The sequence below is a fragment of the Cyprinus carpio genome, chromosome B22 (genome assembly GCF_018340385.1).
Source record: "Cyprinus carpio isolate SPL01 chromosome B22, ASM1834038v1, whole genome shotgun sequence".
Classification (NCBI taxonomy): domain Eukaryota; kingdom Metazoa; phylum Chordata; class Actinopteri; order Cypriniformes; family Cyprinidae; genus Cyprinus; species Cyprinus carpio.
Window position 1 is genome coordinate 22,747,034 of NC_056618.1, and position 24,790 is coordinate 22,771,823.

The following is a 24,790-nucleotide window of genomic DNA, read 5'->3' on the forward strand; positions in this document are numbered from 1 at the left end:
TGAACGCAGAAGCTCTATGTTCTGAGAACAGATGCTCATATGTAAGGAGGAATTCCAGTCTAATGTTCAAACACAGTATACATACCGTCTTTCCCTTCTCTTTCCCCTAGCCTTCTTTTTTTATTCGTAGACAACACATGCAACATATGCAAATCTTAATGTAAAATTCTCAGTACGACATAGTAGTCAGTGCAGAGGCTATAATTAAATGTGACTTAAGTACCTGTAAGTTTATCCACCTCACTTTTTATTGTCTTCTGACGTCTCCGGAAGAGCAGTGGTGGATGGGCAGGTAAATGAATGAGGTGCCTTGCCAGAGCAGGGCTATAATGAATGAACATGGCAGGGGTAAAAACCTACAAAGACTTCAACTCTGGATGAAGGATACAGGAGGAGAATTGGGACAACATCATTTACTTCACCCAGCCCAGTGAGGGGTGGGAGAGGAGCAACAGGGTGCGTCTGTCTCACACCTCAAATCAACACATCTTCAGTCTCACAACAGTCTTAGTTGAAGTTTCATATTCGTCTTTGGTATGAGTCCAGCAAGTGCTTAAATATTGTATCAAAGCACCTGTAGGAGAAGCTAAGCTGCTTCAGACAAACTAGGAAGATCTGTACCTAAATAGCCTAAATGTTTGTTTTGACAAATGTTTAATTTAAAAATATTAAACTTATATTTTGTATATATCAAAATAAGATTAAATAATAATATAACACAGAATGAAAATGAGTCTTAGTGTCCTGAACAATTAAACTGCCTGCTGTTCTTCTGAAAAATCCTTCAGCTCCCACAAATTATTTGATTTTCCAGCAATTTTGTGCATTTGAACCCTTTCCAACAATGACTGTATGATTTTGAAATCCATCTTTTCACACTGAGGATAACTGAGGGACTCATATGCAACTATTACAGAAGGTTCAAATGCTCTCTAATGCTCCAGAAGGAAAACCCATGCATTAAGAGCCAGGGCGTGAGAACTTTTGAACAGAATGAAGATATGTACATTTTTCTTATTTAGCCTAAATATCATACTTTTTGATTTAGTACTTGCCCTTCAGAAGATACTTGCATGTTTCCCAAAAACAAAATAAGTTAAATTTACCCTAAACTTAAAATTCAAAAAGTTTTCACACCCCAGCTCTTAATGCATGGGTTTTCCTTCTGTAGCATCCGAGAGCGTTTGAACCTTCAGTAATAGCTGCATATGAGTCCCTCAGCTGTCCTCAGTGTGAAAAGATGGATCTCAAAATCATACAGTCATTGTTGGAAAGGGTTCAAATATACAAAAATGCTGGAAAACCAAAGAATTTGAGGGAGCTGAAGGATTTTTCTGAAGAACAGCAGGTTGTTTAACTGTTCAGGACAAATAAGGGACTCATGAACAACTATCACTAAACAAAAACACACAGCTGTGGATCATTCAGGTAACATCACAGTATTAAGAATCAAGGGGATGTAAACTTTTGAACATGGTAATTTTTATAAATTCAACTATTATTTTCTCCTGTGGACTATATGTAAACATCTTTTATGTGAAATATCTTATTCAGGTCAGTACTAAATAAACATTAACACACATTTTTCATGATCCCTCTTATTCTGGTAAAATAATTTGCATTTTGCAGATTCTGACTTCAACTGTTTATATACAAATATACATATGCAAATAAATTAATATTATAATATGTCTTTAGTGTTTCACCAGCTTTCATTTATTTTTTTGTTTTTTTGTCTACTGGAAACGTGTCTTTAGTGTTTCACCAGCTTTATGACTGACGGCAAGATTCAAAACGTAGTCTATAAAGAAACTGGATTCATGACACATAACCTGCTAAAACGAAAAGTTGAGTTTCACTGTATACAGCAGGAGCAAAGTGTGACGGCGCAACAACACGAGGAGCTAAACTCAAGGGAGCGAAGGTGACAGGCCAGGCAGACCACACAGAACTTGGACAAATTAGAGAGGAATTCCAAAGGAAGTGTTTAGTTTTCAGCTTCACTTTCAATAAAGCTGACACACCGCGTGTGTGTTTGATTGCTCCCTCCACCCATTCCCTGTACACGCATACGGTCCATCTCTTGCTGTCTGCTACCTGAGCCCTCTCCATATCTAATTTTCTTCATTGCAGCATTAAATGGATGTGCCCTCTCGAAGGAGTGGGTCAGCACTTATTTCCGCACAAGTTAATGAAAAGCACATGGCTCGGGTCCTGTTTTAGTAAACCTCCTCCTCCCTTTGGTTCATCCATCTCTTGCCAAACTTACTCCTGCTCTCGATGGATGATGAAACAAGCTCAACCCTGAAGGCAGCAGACTAAAGAAAACACAAAACCGCCTGAATCCAGAGGTCGATGCCAAGTGAAAGAATATATATCACTGCCCATCTGCATCGCTGTCAATCCATCCCTACTAAGACAGCATTAACCCCCGTATAAACGAAGGCCAAACAGAAGAAAACGCAATACCAAATATGGCATCTATAGTCCCAATTTAAGGTGCAGCTACATTTACTGTTGCTGTGTGAAATTTCACAGAGAAATTTCAGTCATTTTACTAAGAATCTGCGCAGTTGGAAGTTTCGTGCAAGTTTCATCATGGTACTCTCATGAATGTGAGTCGAAGACCGACACGGAAGAGAAGTAATTGTTGAGCAAATGTGTTATTTTTGTTTTCTTTGCACACAAAAAGTATTCTCGTAGCTTTGTAAAATTACAGTTGAACCACTGATGTCACATGGACTACTTTAACGATGTCTTTACTACCTTTCTGGGTCTTGAACGTGTCAGTTGCGCTGCAGTCTATGCAGGGTCAGAAAGCTCTCGGATTTCATCAAAAATATCTTAATTTTCCGATGATGAACGAAGGTCTAATGGGTTTGGAATGACATGAGGGTGAGCAATTAATGACAGAATTTTCATTTTTGGGTGAACTATCCCTTTAAGTGAAGATTACAATGGAAGAAAACATAACCCCAAATATGCCATTTATAGTCCCATTTTAAGGTGCAATCTCATTTACTGTTGCTCTGTGAAGCTTTACAGGCGAATTTTATTTAATTCAATAGGAATCTGCACAATTGGAAGTTTCGTGCAAGAGTGATAAGGTGTTCGATGCAGATTTGGTCAGGTAAATTTGCCGCACCCACCAACAAAAAGATGCTTGGTTTGTAAAGGACTTCTGTGTAAGCTGTGCTTTATGCATTGCTACATAACTGACAATTATAAATGGGTGTTTTTGCCTGTGAAATTTTGCCTATAATTCATTAACCTCACCACACCTTTACAATTAAATTTAAGTTTAACTCCTAAATATGCATTTGCTCTATCAGCCCTAAAAACGGTTTTGTTGCACAAATTTAAAGCTAAAATTTTTAAACATTTTATGACACCATTGTTGACAAAAGATACTCCTGATCTGGATGTAATCTTGACCAAGAACTCTGGACTTGCGCGACTTAAAACATCTGCCACCTGACCATCCAACTTGTCTTAAAAGGTACTTTGATTACCTCCAATGATCTACTGATATTGTAAATCAAAGCGAGGAGGACATTAAAATGAGTCCTAGTCCCAGCTGGCACTGAATCCATCCCCGGCAAGAGCAGGCATGTATGCGGGCAGGCAAAAGAGGCCAAGTGTATATCTGGAGGAGTTATGACAGGGCCAGGGAACCGGTGAAGGATGTGGCACATCTGACTACAGCTCCAGCACCATCTGTCAGCCTGGCAAAATCACTCATAAGCAGGTTACAGCTACGGCCTCCTGCAAGCCCTCGCTGCCTCTTATCTACACGCTAAGTGACCCGGCAGAGGGCAGAGTGGGTGTGGAAGGACATGCATGAATCATGATGCACGCTATTGCGGAGACCACCTTCAGATGCAAGGGGCTAGAAGACCTCACCATCACAAGGAGGGGACATTAAAGGGTAAAATATTAAAAAACAGCATTTGAGGAATACCAGTATTCTGGTAATCTGTTCTTTCTGCATGGTACAACTTTACACAAAATGGCTTGTTAAAATCTGTGTAAATTAAGTATAAATATAACTATAAAAAAACTTAAAATAAATAAATACTTAAATACAATTTTCTAAAACGTAAAACCAAACTTGGCAACCCAATAACTATTAAAAGTGTTACAGATCAAGTTCCAGCAGTGGTGCGAGTGTGCATTTTTTTTTTTAAATGCGTGTTTGGGTTGAGTTAGTTTGCATGTGTGTTGGTTGATATTGGGACAGCTGGAGCCAATGGGCCATGGGAATACACTCATCATGAATATTCAGGCCCAGCCTCTGGAAGAAACAGCCGCCAGAGTGATGTCACATGTTCTAACAGTTGTGCGAGGCCACGTTCTGGGTCTGCTGGAGGACTGCATATTAAAAAGAGAGGGAAATGACGGAGATATATACTTGCAGTGTTCCTCTTTTTCATTTTTTTCCCATGTATTTTTCTGAAACTGATCAAAAGTATTCCCTCTGGCTACTGAATATGCTCCATAGCCCCACCTATTTTTTACAAGAGACATAACATGTATAACGTAGATTGTAGGTTTAACTGAGAAAATATTAATATATATTTGGCAAAAGCTATGTGAATCATCATTTGAAACCGCACATCCTAAAATTAAATAATGCATCAGTATAGAGTTAAAGGGATAGTTCACCCAAAAATAAAAATTTGATGTTTATCTGCTTACCCCCAGGGCATCCAAGATATAGGTGACTTTGTTTCTTCAGTAGACCACAAACTAAATTTTTAACACAAACCGTTGCAGTCTGTCAGTCTTATAATGGAAGTGGATGGGAATCACAGCTAAAACATACAATAAAACTAAAAAAAAAACATACACAAAACAAAACCAAATTAAACCCTGCGGCTCATGACGATACATTTATGTGTAAAGACACAAAACGATCGGTCTGTGCAGGAAACTGAACAGTATTTATGTCGTTGTTGTTTTTTTTTTACCTCTGATTCACGCAATATCCGAACTGTTAGAACTCTCCTGAGCGAGTTCTCAGCAGCAGGTGCATGAGGTGTCTTCTTCTTCTTCTTGCTTTATGGTGGATCGCAGACTTATAAGTGCATCACCGCCACCTATCTCTCAAATGGACCACTGACACTCTATCTACAATCTCAATTAGGGTGAACTATCCCTTTAACTTCCTTTTCCTTCAAAAATCTCTATCATTTTCGGGGAATGTTGTACTGCGAGCCCTGAACCAAGATACCAAACACTGTTTCAGGGTTAAATAAAGTTCCAAAAACAACTTTTCCCTTAAATATTACAACTGTACCGTTCACCCCCATTACCAATGGGAATAAAGACAAATCCTCATTTGGCCGACCAGATGTTCCAGCAGCCAGCAACAACTGGCTGTGAAACCTGCCGTTCCTCAAGAGATGCACAAAGATCACAGATGCATCATCTGTTCTCAACAACAGGACAACAATAACATATTTTTAAATACTCGGACTGATCTTTCATCAAAAATGAAGATTTAAAATAGCATCCGGTGGTATCGGTTTAATGACAATAGAAACATAAAAGCTTAATGCAAAAGGGACTTTATTAGTAGTTTCCTTTAAGTGAAAATAACATCTTTTTTCATCATATGTAAAAAATAGAAAAGCATCAGGTTGTTTATTTGTACAGTGAATTCAGCTCAATTTTATTTTCCAGTTTTCTTCATGGTGTCTGAGACGAGTCATCAACGCAATGCAAGCCAAATCTGTTTCGGGAAACTTTTGTGCCATGGAAGCGATGTAGAGCTCAAAAGCAGATGGGATAGATTAATTAGCCAATGTATGTTTAAGAAGAAAGGTATTTATTTGCGTGAGTGGCCAGGGGCCGGAATTAAAAGACTGAAAAAGAAATAAGGGACATGCTAGTCTTTTTTTGGGAGGGATCTCGATGAAACCGGCGTTTTCACAAGCTAGGAGCTATCAAGTTGCAACTTAAAGTGGTTTCAGGGAAATCATAAATAAATAAGAATAAAACAGGCAATCTGGAGCAGAGGAAAGCTCTTTGTTTACTGGCTGCTCAGGGGACCTGAAACGGACCCTCCGAATAAATAAATACAACCGTTACAGGAAGTTCAGCTGCTTCCCCTCAGGTCCAGTTTCGTTTTATTAGCTACAGTCCTGTAAAGATACTAAACAATGACTGGCTCCCCTCCTTTCTCTCTCAGTCTTGCACGTGTACTTGCCCCACCGCATGCTCCAATACACCGTTACCCAGCTCAATACAAGCCTGTAGAAATCATAAACATCCTCTCTCTGAAGAGATCTTCCAGACGTACTTTCTCCAGGTGCACCTCAGACAACAGCCAACTAATCAGCACTGGAGCACTGCAGAAGTGTTATTACCTTCCCAAAAAGCAGTGCGGCATGAGCACACCTTAAAGGAATAGTTCATCCAAAACTTAGAATTCTGTCATTGTTTAATCACACTCACGTCAGTCTAAACCAGAAGCCAAACGTTGAACTAGAACTAGACCAAGCCCCCAAAAAAGAGGGGAAAACTAAAGTGTTATAAAACCTTTAACAGGTTTTATCTATACCACTTATTCTGTTGATGCAATGTTCAATAATATGTCTCCATGTACCTTGAATGTGGAAACAGGGAGAGGAACAAGAGGAGGACAGGTGTGTCAGTGCACCGGTGCCTTTTGAAGGAGGGCACTGGGTGAACAGCTTGCTCTCAGCAGGGGTCCTACAGAAGGAGCAGGTGAAAAGCTATCCCCCTGCACCTCTTTTACAGTGTCTACCTGACACCACATTGAGCGAGGGGGAGAGGAGAAGAGGAAATCAGCCGATGGAGTCGGCAGCGAAGACGCCATCTGGCAAAGGTTTCGGTGGCAATACGCGAGAGAAGCCATGCCACGGAAAGGTCAGGTAATAATGATGCCACTATCCTGAAGGATAAGGGGCTTAGACATACATATGTATGATGGTTAAACTTGAGAAAGAAGAAAAAAAGAGAAACAATATCCTCTCCGGAAGTTTTAGGAAACTGAAAATTAACTATAGTTCTCTTATGTACAGCGGGCAAAGTTCATTTATGCACCAGTAGTTGGTACCAAATGCCACAGCATGAAACATTAATTTTTACGGACGACAAGGCCCAGACCAATCTTACACACAAATTAGCTCTGGCCAGAGCGAGCAACCGCTCAACCAGAGATCTCCAGCTGGACTGAACGCAGGTCCAGACTGTCATTTACAGGCCCACTAAGCTTCGCTGACTCTCACATTTCATTGCTCTATTATTTAACAAACCTTTTCGTTCTTCTCAAACGTTTCTCCGTATGTTAACGCAAGTCACAGTAATGCTGAGTTTAGATGTTGGTTGAAAATGTCCAGACAGAGAGGCGCGTTTGCATCCCACCCCCCACTCTCTGTTGGGACACCTAATCTGGTTCATTAATGCTCCCAGTCGACCATCAGGGACAGTCTCCCACAGATAGCTCAGATTTCAGCCGCTCGACAGTGGCGCACCTGTGCCATCACCTGCTCTGCACACATTTAGTGCCGTTTTACCAGTATGTAAAGAAGTTACTACTTAAAGTGCATTTCACCCTCTTATTGTGGGTCGAAAAGGAGCTCACAGTTTCAAGGTGAAAAACATGCAGCCAAAATTATTTAAAAAATATTTTTTAAAAAGGTCGCTGCTGAACTTTAGTCTCGAAAGTGATCTCTTTAGAAAGTGATCGCGATTTCGACCCAACGACTACACTAGGAGGAGAGTGTTTAATTTTTTGTACCAGGCCCAAGAATTGTTAACTGTGTCCCTGGAATCAGTGTTGCCACAAACTGGAACTTTTGTCCCAGGCCCCCCATTTGAGAAGGGGCCGGAAAGTGATCCCGCATTTAACCAAGTGATTGCACCGGTAGGCCTGTGATGCAGCCCTAGCTATATAGATAGGTAAAATATTCAGAGTCAACGAGTACGAGAGCAAAAGAAGAGGATCTTTGTCAGGGGAAGCACATTTAGACACGGGAAGATGGAAACAATTAGAGTTAAATGGGACCTGAGTGTGCCAGCGGATGGCTTGGATTTGCAGTAAGGAGGATTCCGGCTGGGCCAACTGATTGCAAGAGGATGTCTCCACTTAAGAAGGCAACGCCCTCACCTTCTCTCGACCACACCACAACATTTAGGCTCTGGGATAGAGGGTCTGGCTGCCACCCAAGAGCCGGATCACTGATGGGTCTACACTGCTGCTTTACCCATTCAACTTCTTAAAAGTATATATATATATATATATATTTAAGAAGGATCCGCTAAATTCTGTAAATGTTCATGCAACAAACCTTGTTAGTAAGTGTGCCAGTTAAAGAAAAGGAGGTAATCTGTGTGGTCCACTTTTTTTTGAGTCCAATGTGGGCTTGCTTATCCGGGGAGATTGGAACCTCTGTTGGCTCTTTTTATTATTAGACATGAAAGACTACATATACACTTGGCAAGCTCAAACTCTGTGTGCACAAAATGATACCTCGGAAGGTCCAACCAGGTCCAGTCCAAATGCTGCACTTATGAATGCCATAACTTCAGCATATTCAGGCTCTCGCCCCTGTGCCCTCCAGCGTGGCCCTTGCCAGACAGCAGGAGGACAGCCGGCCCCTCGCTGGCTTGTCCCTGCCAGCATCCCTGGGCCGCAGAGGGGGCGACAGAGTTCCTGGATGCATCAGGGCTACAGATGTGCTGCCAGCTTTGCCAGGGGTCACCTTGGAGAGGCCCGTGGCAGCTTGTCCCCTGGCTCCAGCTGGCTCCCATTTTAATCTGCCCAGAGAGGGGGAGAGCAAGACATCCAGGCAGGAATACAGCATCTCATACAGGACAACCCATGTGGATACCGCTTTAGGTCTATCCCCTGTTTGGTTTAGCACTTAAATGCAAAATGGCGTAAACCTAAATGAGACTCTTGCATTCTGTAGGAGGGATGATGGCCTCCAGAGATGCCCCCACCAGCTGTTAAGCCTCCCCAGAGTCATGGGGTCAGCAGCACCCCCTGTTGGCAGCATGTGTAACATGGCGACAGGCTCAGGGGGGTCATGAGGTGCCCTGCACTGGGCAGACATAAGTAATGGGGCCTCCCTGCTAGGAAGGCACAGCTCTGAATCAATTTAATTAGATGGGCAAAGCGCATATCATGATTGCTATATTAATTTTGACCTAAAATTCAACCCTGGAATGTTTTATTAATTACAATGCATTTAAAAAAAATACATAGTTACCTGGGGGAAAAAAATGCAAATAAATATAAAAAGATGAAGGGGATGTCTTTGTAACTTTGCAACCTCTAATTCATTCCCCCCTTCAAAATTTCAGGTGGACAGTGGTTGAACAGGTAGATTATGTGCAAGAGACACATCTCTGACCTTATGAAAGTAGGCCAGTTCTCTCATTATCTGGCAACAAGCGATGTTTCATAGAGGTGACTGCAGTGGTGGTCTTATCATATTTAATCTCCTGATTTCAGTGACATCTGTCCATACTGTCTCTCTCTCACATACGACACACTCTGTCCTCTGTATGTCCTGTCTCCATCAGCATCGTCACCCAACCCTCATATTTGATCATTCGCTGGTCAGTAATCTCACCTAATCCAGTCAAACACTTTTAATGAATTAAGTGGCAATCTAGATTTTATTTTCAGTAATCATCCACTCATCTGATTGATTGTAAAATCAGACTCCACATCAGATATATAAGACTGAACTCATTGTGCCAAAATGACAAATGGAAATTTGTATTTATACATTTGTACACTTTAAAAATGTTTGGATATTATTGAATTACATATTTCTTAATAATGTTGAAAAAATAAGTGCTGACACTGCTTTATTTCATTTTATATCATAATTTATTATATTTATATGAAAATTGAAATTAAAAAATATTTTTTAAGTACATGCGTTTTATCAAAAGAATTCATTTTTTTTATTTGAATTAAATTAAATGTAATTAATTTAAAAATAAATGAAAAAAATTAATAAAAATGCATAACATATAGACAATGTATTATAATTTTAGATTTATATAATGCTTAAATTATGTTATTGCATGAATGTCTTTGCATTATATAAAAACATCAAAACAAAGGGTATTTATTGAAAATAAGATAAATGAATTCAAATTAAAATGTACAGACACTTTAAGCAAAACATTTCCAAACAGAACTTGATCTAAAAATAAATAATTAAAATAAATAAAACACCAGATGTACGGTTAATTTTTTTTACAAATTGATGTGACACTTGTCAAATATTTGTGGAACATGTCCACAGTTTTTCATGCATCGACACTGAAATCAGCTGATGTTATTATTTTATTTTCTAGTGGCCAAATACTTTTCAGCATGATTACCAGTATGATAAATGACAGGTACATGTTGACATTTCAATTTTAAGACTTTTTAGTCCTGCAAGTAAGCATCACGGACGTGAGTTACACAGAGGAAGGTGTGGTTCAGCAGCTCATAAATCAAATAACTGAATGTTTGGAGATCACTTTGTCAGATATTTTGGAGCAGGTGAGTGGGATGGTGCTGTTGGAGACTAGAAGGGATAATAGCTCTGGCCATGATCCAGTGATAACAGTGAAGCCCCACACCCACAAATATTACCCATGTTCCCCCCTTCAATTGGCGACTTACACCTTTTTTTGGCAGCAAAATCAGTGGGTGGCTAGAGACCAAGAGAAAGGCTATGGAGAAAAAAAATTGGTTCTCACCCCCCTAACACACACACACGTACACACAGATACAGACACAAAAATACCCCTCCAAATACCAGATGGTGTTTTTGGAATCTGTTTCCTTTTTTTCATGACCAAAAAAAAAAAAAGAAAAAGACAACTCCCAAGAAACACGCATACTGCATACTTAGGTACAGATCCATAAAACCACCGTTGCGTTCACGGAAAGACGAGTATCAAGTGAGACATGACAGTGAAAACTTTATAAACAAACTGATGATTGCGGCTTGGTGAACACGAAAACAGACGAGCAGAAAAAAAGTGCGTCGAACTGCAAAGATGAGAGTGTTTGGTTGAGGCCATAATTGGTAGATGAATGGCTGAGTGCCATGGCACGATCCATACCTGGTTTAAAAACTCCTCAAAAAGACATCCTGAAGAGCTGATATCAGCCTTTCTACACCATTAAGCCTGTAAAGAGTACAGAAGTATATGGAAAAAGTACTGAAAGGGAGATCTGCACTGAAAAATGTCACTGGATTTCATTACATCACGCATAATTGGGTATAAATAAAATAAATCCAAACAGTTGTTGGTCTCTAAAAGTGGACACACCAGTATGAACTATTTTTACTGGATTAAAGCTGAAAGATGGATTTTGAAAATGATGGTTCCAAAAGGGTTTTTTTAATAGCGATGCCATTGAAGAACAATTATTGTTTCCTCAAAGATCCTTTCAGTGAATTGTTCTCAAACAAACCATTTTCGGTTCTCCGAAGAACCTTTTACTGAACAGTTCTTAATATAACTATTTTTGGTTCCTCAAAGAACCCTTCAGCAAACTGTTTTTAAAAGAACCATTCTTGATTCCCTAAAGAACCTTTACCTTTCAACGAACAATGGTTCAGTTTTAAAAATCGAATTTCTTTTTGTGACATGTAAAGATTCCATTGATATTTCATGTTCCTTATGGAACCTTAAGACACCAATGAAGAAATGTTATTTTTAAGAGTGAAAAGAAGCATCTGAAGGGAGCATCTTAACTCTTATTGTCCTAAACAAGACAAGCAAAAGGCACCAGACTGGCCCAAAGACCCAGCTGTCTTGGCCAGTAGCCACGGTTCTCTAGGGAGTGTAAGAGAGAGGGGCAGATAGAGAGCGAGAGAGTACGAGAAAAGTGAGGGACTTGGGCGAAAGAGCGACCGAGACGGGGAGGAGGGCTGCCCTGCCGAGAGTGGCGTTCCACACAGAGCCATGCCAGGAATAGAAAGGGGTCCTTTTTCTCACATAGCGACCCCTAACCCCCACTAGACAGCAGGGATTTCACACGCATCTCTTCCACACAATTGATCCTTTCATTCCACAGCACAGACACACAGAGACAGGCTTAGATCGAAAAAAGGGGGAGGTAGGGAAGGTATAAGTGAGACAACGGGGCGAATCGTCTCACAAACAGCTTTGATAGCATCAGGTCAAATATAGACGAACGCAGACACTTTGCATGTACGGGGAGGACTATTTTGTGGCAGTTGGGCCAAATTGTCCTTAGCGCTCGCTGTACATGCTTAGAAAAGGCCATTTGGCCTTGGCAAGGGTATAGGTGTCACATAGCAGTGACAACCCAGCCACTGGGAACAGCCATCAACCTGTCCAAGTCGCTATAATGGAGAAATGTAGCACATTATACATTTAATATGCATAAAGTGTATAATGCCTTACAGAGCAAGACATTAAAGGCATGTAAAGATTAAGTAGCCAAGTATAAAAGTATATATATATATATATATATATATATATATATATATATATATATGTGTGTGTGTGTGTGTGTGTGTGTGTGTGTGTATATAGTTTTATATATATATAATATTGTAATACATATATACACATATATGTAATACAATTAACATATATCTATATATTTTTATATAGATAGAATATTTTATATATGTTATTTTAAAGACATATTTTATATATATATAAACAAACAAAAAAAAAAAAAAAAATATATACAATAAAAGACAAAAAAACTATATATACATACACACACACACACAGAGAGAGTACAATTAAATCCTGCTTCTTATACATGTTTAATATTGTGATTTAAAGATAAAAAAAAAAAATATATATAGATATATATATAAATATTCTTAAAATAGTAAAAGATTTAATTTATAACTAGCATATCAAAATAAAGCAAAAAGAAATAAAATCTTCTTAAAATAGTCATTGATGTAATTTCTTCTTAAACTTTCCTGAGAAAGTACATCGCTCTGAAAAACAACAACAGTGAGAATCCAACATGAAGCACCTATTTTTGAAAAACACTGCAAAACGGTCCAGCATATTTGATAAGACACAAAGGTTTCTCGGTTAATATCTTGAACTGACTCCAAATTCAGCTTCCTTTACTTCCTCTGTTGTTTTCTTTTTCCCTTTTTTTTTTGACACAGAGCCACATCCAAATCTGATCCTCGTTTCTTCGCATCTCTTGATAGAACGCCAACAAAACAATCGCGTGCCAAGTGCGAGCTTCAGAGAATGCTAAAATTCACCTGTCAATATTCTCAGAGCCCATCGCTGCATTAATTTATTCGAACATGCATTTCTCAGCTTCTGGCAGTTTTAATATGGGGGGGGGGGTATATATGCATAAATATAATCAGAAGATAAAAACAAGTTACAAAATGAGCTCTTGGAACTGGGCATCAAACATAGGCAGATATACATCACATCACAAAAGAGGCAAAGACACCCTCAGGCACATTTTCTACAAAAGACATTAAACATATGAACGGATATTAGAAACTTTGCTTAAGTCAAGCAGAATGTCTCTAAAAGTTAGGAATGACTTCATAATGCAAGTCAGAGTAACAAAAAAAAAACACAGTATACTGTAGTTGTAAATTGCTCTTTTAAAGGTGCTGCTCCGTCACCCATTGACAAATGAATTCTGACTCCATCAGGTGGGTGGTGAGTTATTCAGGGCTGGTATCAACAGATTGAGAGTCGCTGTACTCTCAGTGTGAGCCCTGAGCACCAGCCCAGCTCTGGAGGTCTGAGCGAGTGGGACAGAGAAGCTGCTCCCTCGCTTCAGGGCTTGGCCTGGAAGTCCCAGAGCAGAGACACTGAGAGAGCATGCGGTGCTCAGGAAGTTCAAGCAGACAATTTTAATCCTCCAATTTCCTCCACTCTAATCATTTCTCCGTAGTCCACGGTGGAGGCCAAATTAGAAACATCTTCCACTCCGACGTGACACACACTACCCGGACAACAGGCGGCAAAAATGGGACGATGTGTAAAACAAAATGTCACGATAGATTTGTCATGTGGTCTTTGCGCTTTGCATCATAATAAAACCGCTTCATAATCTAAAAGTAGAACTACTTTTATAACAAAAGTCCTAATAAAACTCGGTGAATCATTATAAATGTAAGAACGTTTCTATTACTACATATGAAAATACAAAATTAAACTGTGCTAGCAGTGTGTGTTCAATGATTTATCAGTACTTGATTTATTAATAAATAAATGAAGGGCGCAAGCAATCAAACATCATTGCTCATCTCTATAAAAAAGTAAATCCAATAAAAGAAATAATCGCAAAATCATGAATAATTTATTTTCCATTACATAGGCTACACTCAAGGTCGCCTTAAGACTTTAATTAACAAGCTGGACGCAATTACATCACGCTATAATTATAAGGTTCTCCTCAAAAGTTCAACATATTTAAACGGCACGTGCAAAGAGAATTAACAGTGTTTTTGTCTCTCTTTTAACCTAATTTGATCTGTGAGGTTAGCGCTGCGGGCGGCATACTCCAGTGGACCCTGACAGCAGCGATCGTATAAGGATTTTATGCCCTCAACCTATTTCCTCCGACTCTCGCACTCAAATTTTGTGCCTCTCGGGGGTGTCTGCACACTGACGAGCAGATTAGAGAAGTGCCAGTTGTACAGAGGGTACAATCCCATTAGCCCCTCAGGTGGTAAGGGATCCCATCATTGCAGCATTAGCGCACTAGTGAGTGGACATCACTCCCGATCTGGTCCACCCCTAAAGTGAAAGCACCTCAGGAGAACAAGTGGTGTTAATTGCAGCAGGTAATGTAAAACAATGTCTACATGCATGTTTGCAATTATGGATATGGATGATTACTTTCTTATTTTTCTTTAAGGATGTCAGTCTTGCTACTTTTAAATTATCTTAATTGTATGAGTAACTGCCACTTAAAAACAAAACATCAGCAAAGAACTGAAAGATTACACTACGTACAAATATAAAGCTATGTGAACTTGGATTTTAATAAAAGCTCACATTTTAGAATAAAAGTAAACAGCGGTATATTTGTTGTCTGGATGTTTCGGGCATTGAAAAAGCAGGAATGGGCAAAGAAAAGATGGGCTGAGATTCTAAAATTCACTTTGAAATAAAAAAAGACGTTACAGAAGCTATTATAGAGAGAATAATACTGTAATAATACTACAATAATATTGTTTGTTCACTTCCTTTTTTATCTTTTCTTTTACAAATATATACAACCACCATGTAATCTAAGGACAAAATTAATTCACAAACCAAGTATTTATTTGATCAAATTAAAATAGTGAATGATTTTTTAAGTAAGATCAGCAGGAGATTTTTAATCACAGAAAAATGTAAAACTTTAAAGAAGAAAAACAGGGTACGTAGAAAAAAATTACTAATACTAAGTTCTATTTTACACCATACATATTTTTTTTTTGTACATATGTTACATTTTAAATACACTACTTCTGATCTATGTGTTGAAATGTAATACACCAAGGACGAATGCATGCAAAATCTTCTGATCCAAACATGGCCACATACTGCATTACAAAAAACATCTATATGACAATTTAAAAACTCTCAATTTCTATATTTACATAGAAATTAGATATATTAGATATATTAGTTCTATATTTCAAATTCTAATAACATTTCAAGCAAAACCATCCAATATATTTACATTTAAAATGTGATTTAAAAATTTCAAATCATATTAAATCATTTTATCTAAAGAGACAAAAATATTTTCTAATATTCTAATATACTTTAGCATTAAGGTTTTAAAAGACTAGTATATTGAGATTTCACAATATCAAATTCATTTTGAAATGTTAAGTTGTTATTAAGTTTCACAAGAGTGAAAAAAAAAATCATGCCTCTATTTCTGCATTATCTTTGCAATTCAAATGAATAGGATATTACAGAAAGTGCATTTTACAGTCAACATAAAAAAAACACAAAATGGAATTACTAACAAAAATCTAAATTTCTAATAAATCCTAAATTAGAATGAATTTAAATCTAATTAAATAAAATAAAAAGTCCACAAGCTCACATTCCCACAGTGTGTATCGCAGAGAAGAATTCATACACATCACCACCCTCAACTTCACAGAAAATGCACCGATCCCATTAAGCCCTTCACACAGATACCAGTCTAACATTTCTCTTCCTCTAATCTGGGTGCTCAAGTAGTTTCCCATAAAGCCAGTAAAAAAAGACTCCAGTTTCTCTCTCACCAACTTTCCTCAGCAGTGTCACACAGAGAGACAAGCTTGTATGACCCGGGTTAGAGGGGAAAAGTGGAAGGGGTCCTGGGTGGGGGGGAGACACAATCCGACATCTGAAGTTTATGCTCCCCTAACTGGGAAATAATAAGTTATTTTCCCAGCGCAACACAACTACCTTGTATTTAAGGAGTGTGTGCAACAACAACAACAACAAAAGTTCTTTTGGACACCATGCAGGCTTGTTCAAAAAAATAGCAATTATAATAATGAAGGCAATAATGCTGCTTAAGTTGAAGCCGGGCTAATGAATCAATGCCTAATGAACCCAGGACGCTCTGGAAAGCCTTTCATGTGCCACAATAGACTATTGTGAATCCCTACCCCTCCTCATCTCGCTGCGATCTACAAACCGGTCTTTTTTTCCCTCTCCCACTTTCACCTCTCCTCATTTCTGGTGGAGCGACAGTTATGTCAAAGGTTGTCTGGCCTCACTGACCACAGCAAGCAAGTTAATCTGCCCCGGCACAGAGTCCGTCTTGTCCCAGAACACTTTGGAGCTTTTTTTTCTTCTCCTCTCCATGCTTTAATTGCAGCGACGGAGTATCACAGCCGTGGAGCGGAGCACCGAGTGACCGCGCGTGGACCACAAAACCTCAGTGTAAACACGGGATTAAAAGAATCATCCTGTTTTTCCTTCTTTGGACTCCTGCGCAAAACTTTGGAAGACTTTGAGAAGAGAAACACACACACACGCACACGCACGGGACGTCTCGTTTACGGATACGCACTGACAGCAGAAAAGTAATGAATGAATGAGAAATGCGTAAAGTGACAAAAGAGCTTTTGTTTCCATGTGGATGTTTTTTTGGAAAAAAAAAAAGTCAATTGTTCTTTGACATCTTGGACAATAAAAGAGGAGTACATTAAAGAGCAAACAAAGAAGACAAATGTGACAGGACCCACAGAGGAGCTATTAAGTGGAACGAAACTACAATAAAAAACGAATTTCCACCAACTGGATGTAAAAACTGAAGAGCGGAGTTTCAAAAAAACTAAGTGTGTTGTGTGTGCATTGGAAAAAAAATGGAGGGAAGTTTTACCTAAAAAAAAAAAAAGGGTAAAAGAAGAACAAGAAGAAGAAAAAAAAGGTTAATTCGCTGCCAACTTACCATCCACCAAGTCCTGGCCGAGATGTCGTAGCAGAGCTGCCATTTGATGGAGCCTTCCGAGGTTTTAGCTGCCATTACGCTGTCAGCAAGCTTCATCTGATGCTAGTGCACTCACCGGAGATAAGACACCTAATTGAGAAAACATTTGCACTGGCATGTTGGGCAACATGTAGCCCACTCCATACCATATGGAATCATGGGTAAAAAAAAAATCCTTGACAATGAACCAATCTCACGCAGACCCCGTGGCAAGGTGAGCGGCAGTCATCTGCTCACAGAGCGAGCTGTCCTTAAAAAAACACACCACAATGATGAGCCCTTTTTTTCCACATCACTGAGTGCCTGAGGTCCTTTTTTCTCCTTAATTAGGGCTCGCGCTTCATCATCACCATCACCATCATCATCACTATCACAATTTAGTTGAATTAAGTCTGCTCAAGTCTGCTTTTTCTCCTTCATTCACTTGTTTTTTTTTTTTTTTTTTTTTTTTGGAGGAGTGGAGAGATTTAATAGGACAGAGTCAGGTTGCGGGAGTTAAGGGAACGGACTGATGCGCCACAGGCTATTAGCCTGAAATTCTGCTGGACAGATGGAACTACTTAAAGACTATCATGCAATGTTTTGTTTTGGACTTCGTCCCCCTGAGCCGGAAAAGGTTTCTTTTTTGGGGCAAATTTATTTTCGAATCATAGAGCGCACCAACAAGCCTATTGACAGTTCTGCTTTTAAAGATGTTGAAATGATATTACTTAAAATTATTAACAAAGTCAAGGCACTGACCACCTCAATAACATTTACGGCGAGTCCCGACTTCTGTAAGTTTCTATAGTACTTATTTTTTAAGAATAAAACACTTCTTAATTTACTTTATTTTTCACTTTATATTATATATAAATTAAATGCATTTTTTTTTTCTCCTAATCTCAAAAGTGATATAGTGACAGATGTTATGAGAGGTCTGGGTGCTTCAGGTTCCTAAGTAAGGGGAATACCTGAGATATGGGCAAGAGAGGGAGAGACTAAGCATCAAACAGTTCACCCATAGTGACGATGGCTGAGGAATGCGATTTAGCCAGAGATATTGGGAACATTGTTGGGAAAGGAGAAGTGGAGCACCACAGGTAACCCTTATCCGAAGGTCTGAGTCACTAATCACAAAAGTGAGCGGCAAACCTTTGAGCAGATAATTTTTTTTTTTTTTTTTTAAATGCTGATTATATCTTCAGTCTGAAAATGGTCATTTTAAAAATAATAATAATAATCTTGACTTATTGGAATAATACACTAAAAACACACCTCTTCAATATTTCTATTAATAAGCTTGAACCAAAATAAATAAAGTAAGGTTTCTTAAAATGTCCTTAACATTTATCAAATTCAACATGACTAAATTAATTAGCAATATTAATAAAATTAGCTATTTAAATATATATATATATATATTTTTTAGAATTTTAGATTTATTTACATTTTTTACTATTATTTTTATAATACATTTGGTTTGAAGTTCTCTCAGTGTGAACTTTCTGACTCATAGCTGCTAAAACTCACAGTAATGCCGGGCTCGGTGAGAAATGACGGCAGATAATCTTGCGAACAGAACGGCAGGGGTCTGGACACTAGCCCTGATTGGGAGCCGTGCCATACGGCCAGCAAGCACTGTTTACTATATACATCTCACAGGTCATCAGGGTCCCCACACAGCCAAAGAATGGGCTAACGTTGCACAGGAATGCAATTACAGCCCTCTAACTCTGAAAGCTTGGGGGGTAATCATTTCAACAATGCTGTCTGTTTAAGTGGTATTGCTTCTGAACAGTTTTGTGGATCCAAACTGCATATAAATGAGGAGAGATGAATTTAAATGAAGAGTGTGTTGAGCTCTGGATCAAACATATTAGAGTATATACATGTAAACATATATAAATATATTATTTACCAGCTGAAAACAAATTTGTCTTAATAAATAATAATTTATAGAAATATCATTTTTAGAATCAACATTCTTTTAGAATGATTTTTAAAAAGAATTATGAAGATAAAATTGACACCTTCTTTTATGTGCACACAAAAAATGAAGACAAAACGAACATATGATAATTATTGGTATCAATCTCACATTCCTCTGTTGCCCAGTAGAAGGCACTCTTGCACTGATCTGACCTGCTTTGATTAAACTTGCTCTCAAGTTTCACATGCAACACTTTGACATTTTATAGTATAATCTTACCTTAAATAAACTTTCTCCTGATGAGGGAAATAATATAGTTGAATATATAGCTGTCTCCCTTTCCCTATAAATTCAAAACAACAACAACAAAAAAAGAGCTGTATTCAAGTAGGGTCAGTAAACAATGCACATCAAACACTGTGGATAAGCATCGATGACAACATGCATTTACACAAAAATAAAGTGTTTAGACATTCTAATGACTGATTTCTCTATCATAAGCCATAAATATTAGATTTTTAAAGACTTAGTCTCAATACATTAAAAAAATAAATAAAAAAATACAGAAGCTTGCAGTAAAGTTTTAAGACTTGTCTAATCCGGCTGCATTCATATAGTGGTTAGAAAGTCTATTTCAATCAATGTGAAAAATCAAAAAAGTAACCACATGTGCATGTATGGCATCTTCTTGCTAACCTTATTTTACTTCAAACGCCCCAAAACATGATTGTCTACATCTGTTTTACTTTTGTTCTTTCATCTGGCACACGCTTTGCAATGGAAAAGTACCTTGCCACCTAGCAATGCCCAAACCTTCACATCCAGTTATTCTACATTACTGGAAACTTAGCAGATCAAAGGCAGGTCTGAAATTTACAAGGTATAGATCTATAGCGTACAAGTGCTGAAATTAAGTCTGTTTTGTGGCAAATTCACACCAGCTGGATGCCTGCAAACCATGAACTACATGTTCGTGAAACCACGCTACATTGACATTACTAACGGTTTTCAAATTGCTGATATGACAAATTTATCTTCCAAAATAAATCATTCTCTTCATGCATGTTTAGCATTTCCACATGCACTTGGTTTAGCGTGACATGCTAAGTGCTTTCTGATAGTGTTCATGTTTGTGTTTACAACATTTCAGCTAATAACAGGCTGAATACAGGTTTTATTACCTGGCAAAACAGGTCAATAGGAACTTACATATTAAAATAAATAAATAAGGGCAAAGATCTAAATACAAATAGATGTGTATCTGTTAAATGTCGTGATGAATCGGAAGAAGAGACTGTTATTTTCTTCCATATTGTCACATCCATTTGAGTTAAATGGATTATCAAAAAGGGAAGAAAAAAAAATCTAGGTTGGAGACATCATTCCATCCATTGTTTTTAAGTTGGATGGAGGCAGATCTGAAACTTGCAGTTAACTGTAAAAAAAAAAACGGGTGTTTAAGCAGAGAAAATGACACAAAAAGTCCAGTGAAGTTTTGACATTTTGATTAAAAATAGTCCAATAATAACAATAAGATGAAAACAGATGCCAAATTTAAAGTTCTGTCTTCTATCGAAATATAATTTATTAAATTCTTGCAATAAAATTAAATCATCAGCTGGTATGACTAATACTCCTGCGCATGGCCTGAAGTAGTTTCAACATCCTAGAAAATCTAATTCTGGACAAAAGAAAATGTCTAGCAGAGCATACTCGAGAGCATTTGACAAAACCAGGAAGCACCAGTGTTTATTTCCATGCATTCTCCCTTCTGATTGTTGGCAGATGCCATTATGTTCCAGGTTATTAAACTGTAAAGGGAATTGCATGAAGCCAAATAAACAGTTCCTCGTCATCTGTGGTCTTGTTAGCATCGATATTACTCGGCTGTTATGACTGATATCCCAACAATGTCTTTGAAATGTCACATGTAGAAATTCTCTAAGCCTGCTACAGTCTAAGACAAGTACTCAAAAGATATGAGAGCTTAAACCATTGCAGACAAGCGATGACAGAAATGCTTCCCATTAATGTGAGAGAAATAGAAGCCTAATGCCACTGTGGAAAACTTCCGCTTGATTTCGCCTGCTAGACAAACGCTAAACAAAGAAAGTAATAGGGACCTGCTGCAAATGCGCTCCACCAATTAGAAACACACCGCATGGACGTCTGCCCCAGCGCGGTCCAAAATGTTTCAATTTGCCAGAGGAAGCCAGGGAAAACCTTCCAATAATGCACCCATTGTTGGAAAAAACCTGTCTGGAATCAATGAGAATGAAATCCAGAACACTTTATTGGAGCTGCACTGCATGTGTCTGGAAAAACACAGCCGTTGTTATTCATAGAGGAGGTTGATATATTGGTGCGCATTGGAAATTCGATTCAAAAAGGTGTGGAAATAATACAAATAAAAGAAAGAACGTGACACGAAAGGGACAGCTGGTCCCAATGCGCACATATATATATATATTTGTGTCGATGTAGCTTGTGTTTGTGAAAAACTGAATATCGTGCATGACGGGTGCCAGAAGCGCACAGCCTGAGACTAAGGGCCTGGCAAAGATAAAAAAGTCGGGGAAAGAGAAGAGGCTTGAGCTACGGCCATGAGGACCATCTGCTTCAAGCATCTACACGCAGCCAAGATGTGCTATACCAGTTCCACGTTCATTATAATCACACCCAGGCAACTTTTCCTGTAAATATTGGAGTTGATAAATGCCTTTAAAGCGATGGTCATTTAGTTACCATGTTGACACGAGAACAAACTCCGAGACAATTAACCCCACGCAACAGATTAATGACTGGCTGGCAGATGACCTTTCTGTGGAAGTGTCCTTCAGTGCTATTTATACCCGCAAATCTTTAAAGACATCATAATGGATCATTTGAAGGCATTCATCAATTTTGTTAGTGGAAAGTTGATGGCTGAGTCAAGAAAAACATACAACTTTTGAAGGATTTGCTATGTTGCATGAGTACGAAAACTGGGACGCTGGAAGAAAAAAAGCCCTGCAGACACTATGAATGGCGGCCAAATGCTGATAAGGTATGCCAAATGCCACAGTGCTGCATCTCCCCAAAACAAGATGTGGTGCCATTCTGCCATTTAAGGCAAGAGGCGGTTTGCGTGGTGCAGGGCTCTTGCCCTACAATACACCCGCCTCAGTGATGTCCATCCTGGCACATCACAGTTAATCACAGAGAATGGCGATGAATGGCAGCCAAAACTGTCACTGAGATGTCCCATGTCAGCCAGCACCATCCTCATCACTGTTGTCTTGACCTTCACTCATTTCCCACCCCATCTCTTCAGTCCTGTAAAATGAATAGCATTTATAAAAATATACATCTATTTCAATATATATTTCTAATTATTATTAATATAATTAATTCAATTATGTATTTTTTTTATTAGAGAAAAAGGATAGATAGATAGAAAGATAGATAGATAGATAGATAGATAGATAAATAGATAGATAGATAGATCTTTGAGTTACTATATATACTTGCATGTTTAAGTATTTTAAATTTGCTGATGGTACCTTGTCCTCATGTCCAAATACCATTTTACTAGCCTGTACTGGAAGATACCCAACATTTCTTGTCATATAAGTCATTTAAGAAGCATTCACGAACTGAATTCAGATTAAATGGCACCTTAAATATACAAATTACGATCTTAAGTATAACATTTATCTCGACTTCTCCGTTAATCTACAGTGAAACGATATTTTTAAACGATAGATAGATACACAGTTCAAACCTCACCTCTGGTAAATCTTTTTCTCTCGCGCGCCTGCTTGGTTGTCGCGGGAAACTGTCTCGCGCACGCGCATAAACCACAACATATATTTTCGTAGGATACAGAATCGGTGAAATACTGGCTGTTTTTGCCTCGGAGTTCTAGAAATATTATTCATAAAGACCTTGGAAAAATACACGATGGTATATCTTAAACAAAAAAAAAAGACGTCAATTTTACTAACGATAATCAACGACTTTTCAACTGTGTTTAGCTTAAAATTATATTAGGCATATGTTATGTTTCTTCATCTTAAAGAATCAAGGTAAATATTTACGATGTTTATTCTCTGCATTCTGCATTGCTCCCAATGAAGCTTTGTCAAAGTATTCAAAATATGTGGAAATATTGTTTGTGTGCATTTTGGAAATGTTAGCTGCCAGATTAGCGTAGCAGGAGTCTGCCATTCTATTGTAAGATAATATAAATGACACTGTGGGGAAAGTGCTCATGATGTTTCAAGGAAAAAAATAAGTAGACAAATTTAATACATTAGTACCCATACTTGAAGAGAAACACAACTGTATAGAGTCTGAGAACGTGACGTCAGCAACGCAATGCATTTTGGGACTTGGGGACACGGACTCAATGCGTTTTGGAGCAGGACGCTGCTGAATGTACTGTATTCTATTGTAATAGACGGTTTTGTTTGCTTTGTACAGCTAAACAATACGTTACAATGGTGAAAGCGTGTTGTGTAATTAACTGCCATTCGCAAGGGCATGGAAAAAGAATTTTCAAACGGAGTGCGATTTTTCAGCTTTCCCGCCTGGAAACAGCACCTTGGATCTCATGTCTCCTAACTAACAAAGCGGCGTCGCATGGCTTGGTTAGCGGCAGTGAGAAGGAAAACCATCACCTTCAACAATATTTCCCGAAACTTGTTTGTTCACGCCATTTTCACAAAGGTAAGTTATAAACAAAACACGTTAACTTTTGTTGTTGTTTTTTTTTTTTTTTTTACAACTAGCAATGGAGTTGTTGTTACAAACCGCAAACTTTATTATTTATTTTTTTGTCAGGGTTGTCACTTTGGTCTGGTTTATTCTTGGTTATGTGACAGAGCCCTGACACTGGTGTATATTGTTTTTGTGAACGTGCGTGCGCTCTCCTCTGTGTTGAATTTTCATTTCCTCACCATACGCTCTTGTCTCGTTTTCGTTGGTTGTGTCTCGTGTCTGCTGTTTTATTTGTTTTGCTTTGCTTTGCTGTATTATTCAATAAAGCCCTTTGCTTTCTGTTTTCTGAGTCCTTGCCTCATCTTTACCCACAATTTTGACAATCACTGGTAACTGGAATAAAAGAATAACTACATAACCAATAAAATAATTGTATCTTTTATTTTTAGGCAAACCAGCCTATGAAATGCTGGAGTGTGATCCTGACTGGGTGCCATAAAGCAACACACTCTGGCCAGTTTAACCGGAGTGCAAGGAGACTGCAAGCTGTCACAGGGGATCATGCTGCACCTGCACCACTACATGTAGCTGGCCAGATGGATGAAGCTGCAACAGCAGATGATGCCTCACAAATGGACGACACAGGCTCAAATAACAACTTTGCAGAACAGCAGGAATGCCATCTTTGTAGCTGCAGGCGTGGTGAAATTAACCGTTTG

General features: G+C 38.4%; 1 protein-coding gene across 5 annotated transcripts in view; it reads right to left on the bottom strand.

Annotated features, from left to right (window-relative positions):
- The window catches only part of nfia (nuclear factor I/A), a 159,667-nt gene extending 141,445 nt beyond the window's left edge, over window positions 1–18,222 (bottom strand). For 2 of the 5 annotated variants that reach the window (XM_042749219.1, XM_042749218.1), the window contains exon 1: window positions 17,420–18,215. In XM_042749219.1, the coding sequence (XP_042605153.1) occupies window positions 17,420–17,515 (96 nt within the window). In that variant the 5' untranslated portion in view covers window positions 17,516–18,215. Of the gene's footprint in view, window positions 1–17,419 lie in introns of all 5 variants that reach the window. The other 3 variants (XM_042749215.1, XM_042749214.1, XM_042749216.1) reach the window with 3 other exon arrangements.
- Between the last annotated feature and the right edge of the window lie 6,568 nt (window positions 18,223–24,790).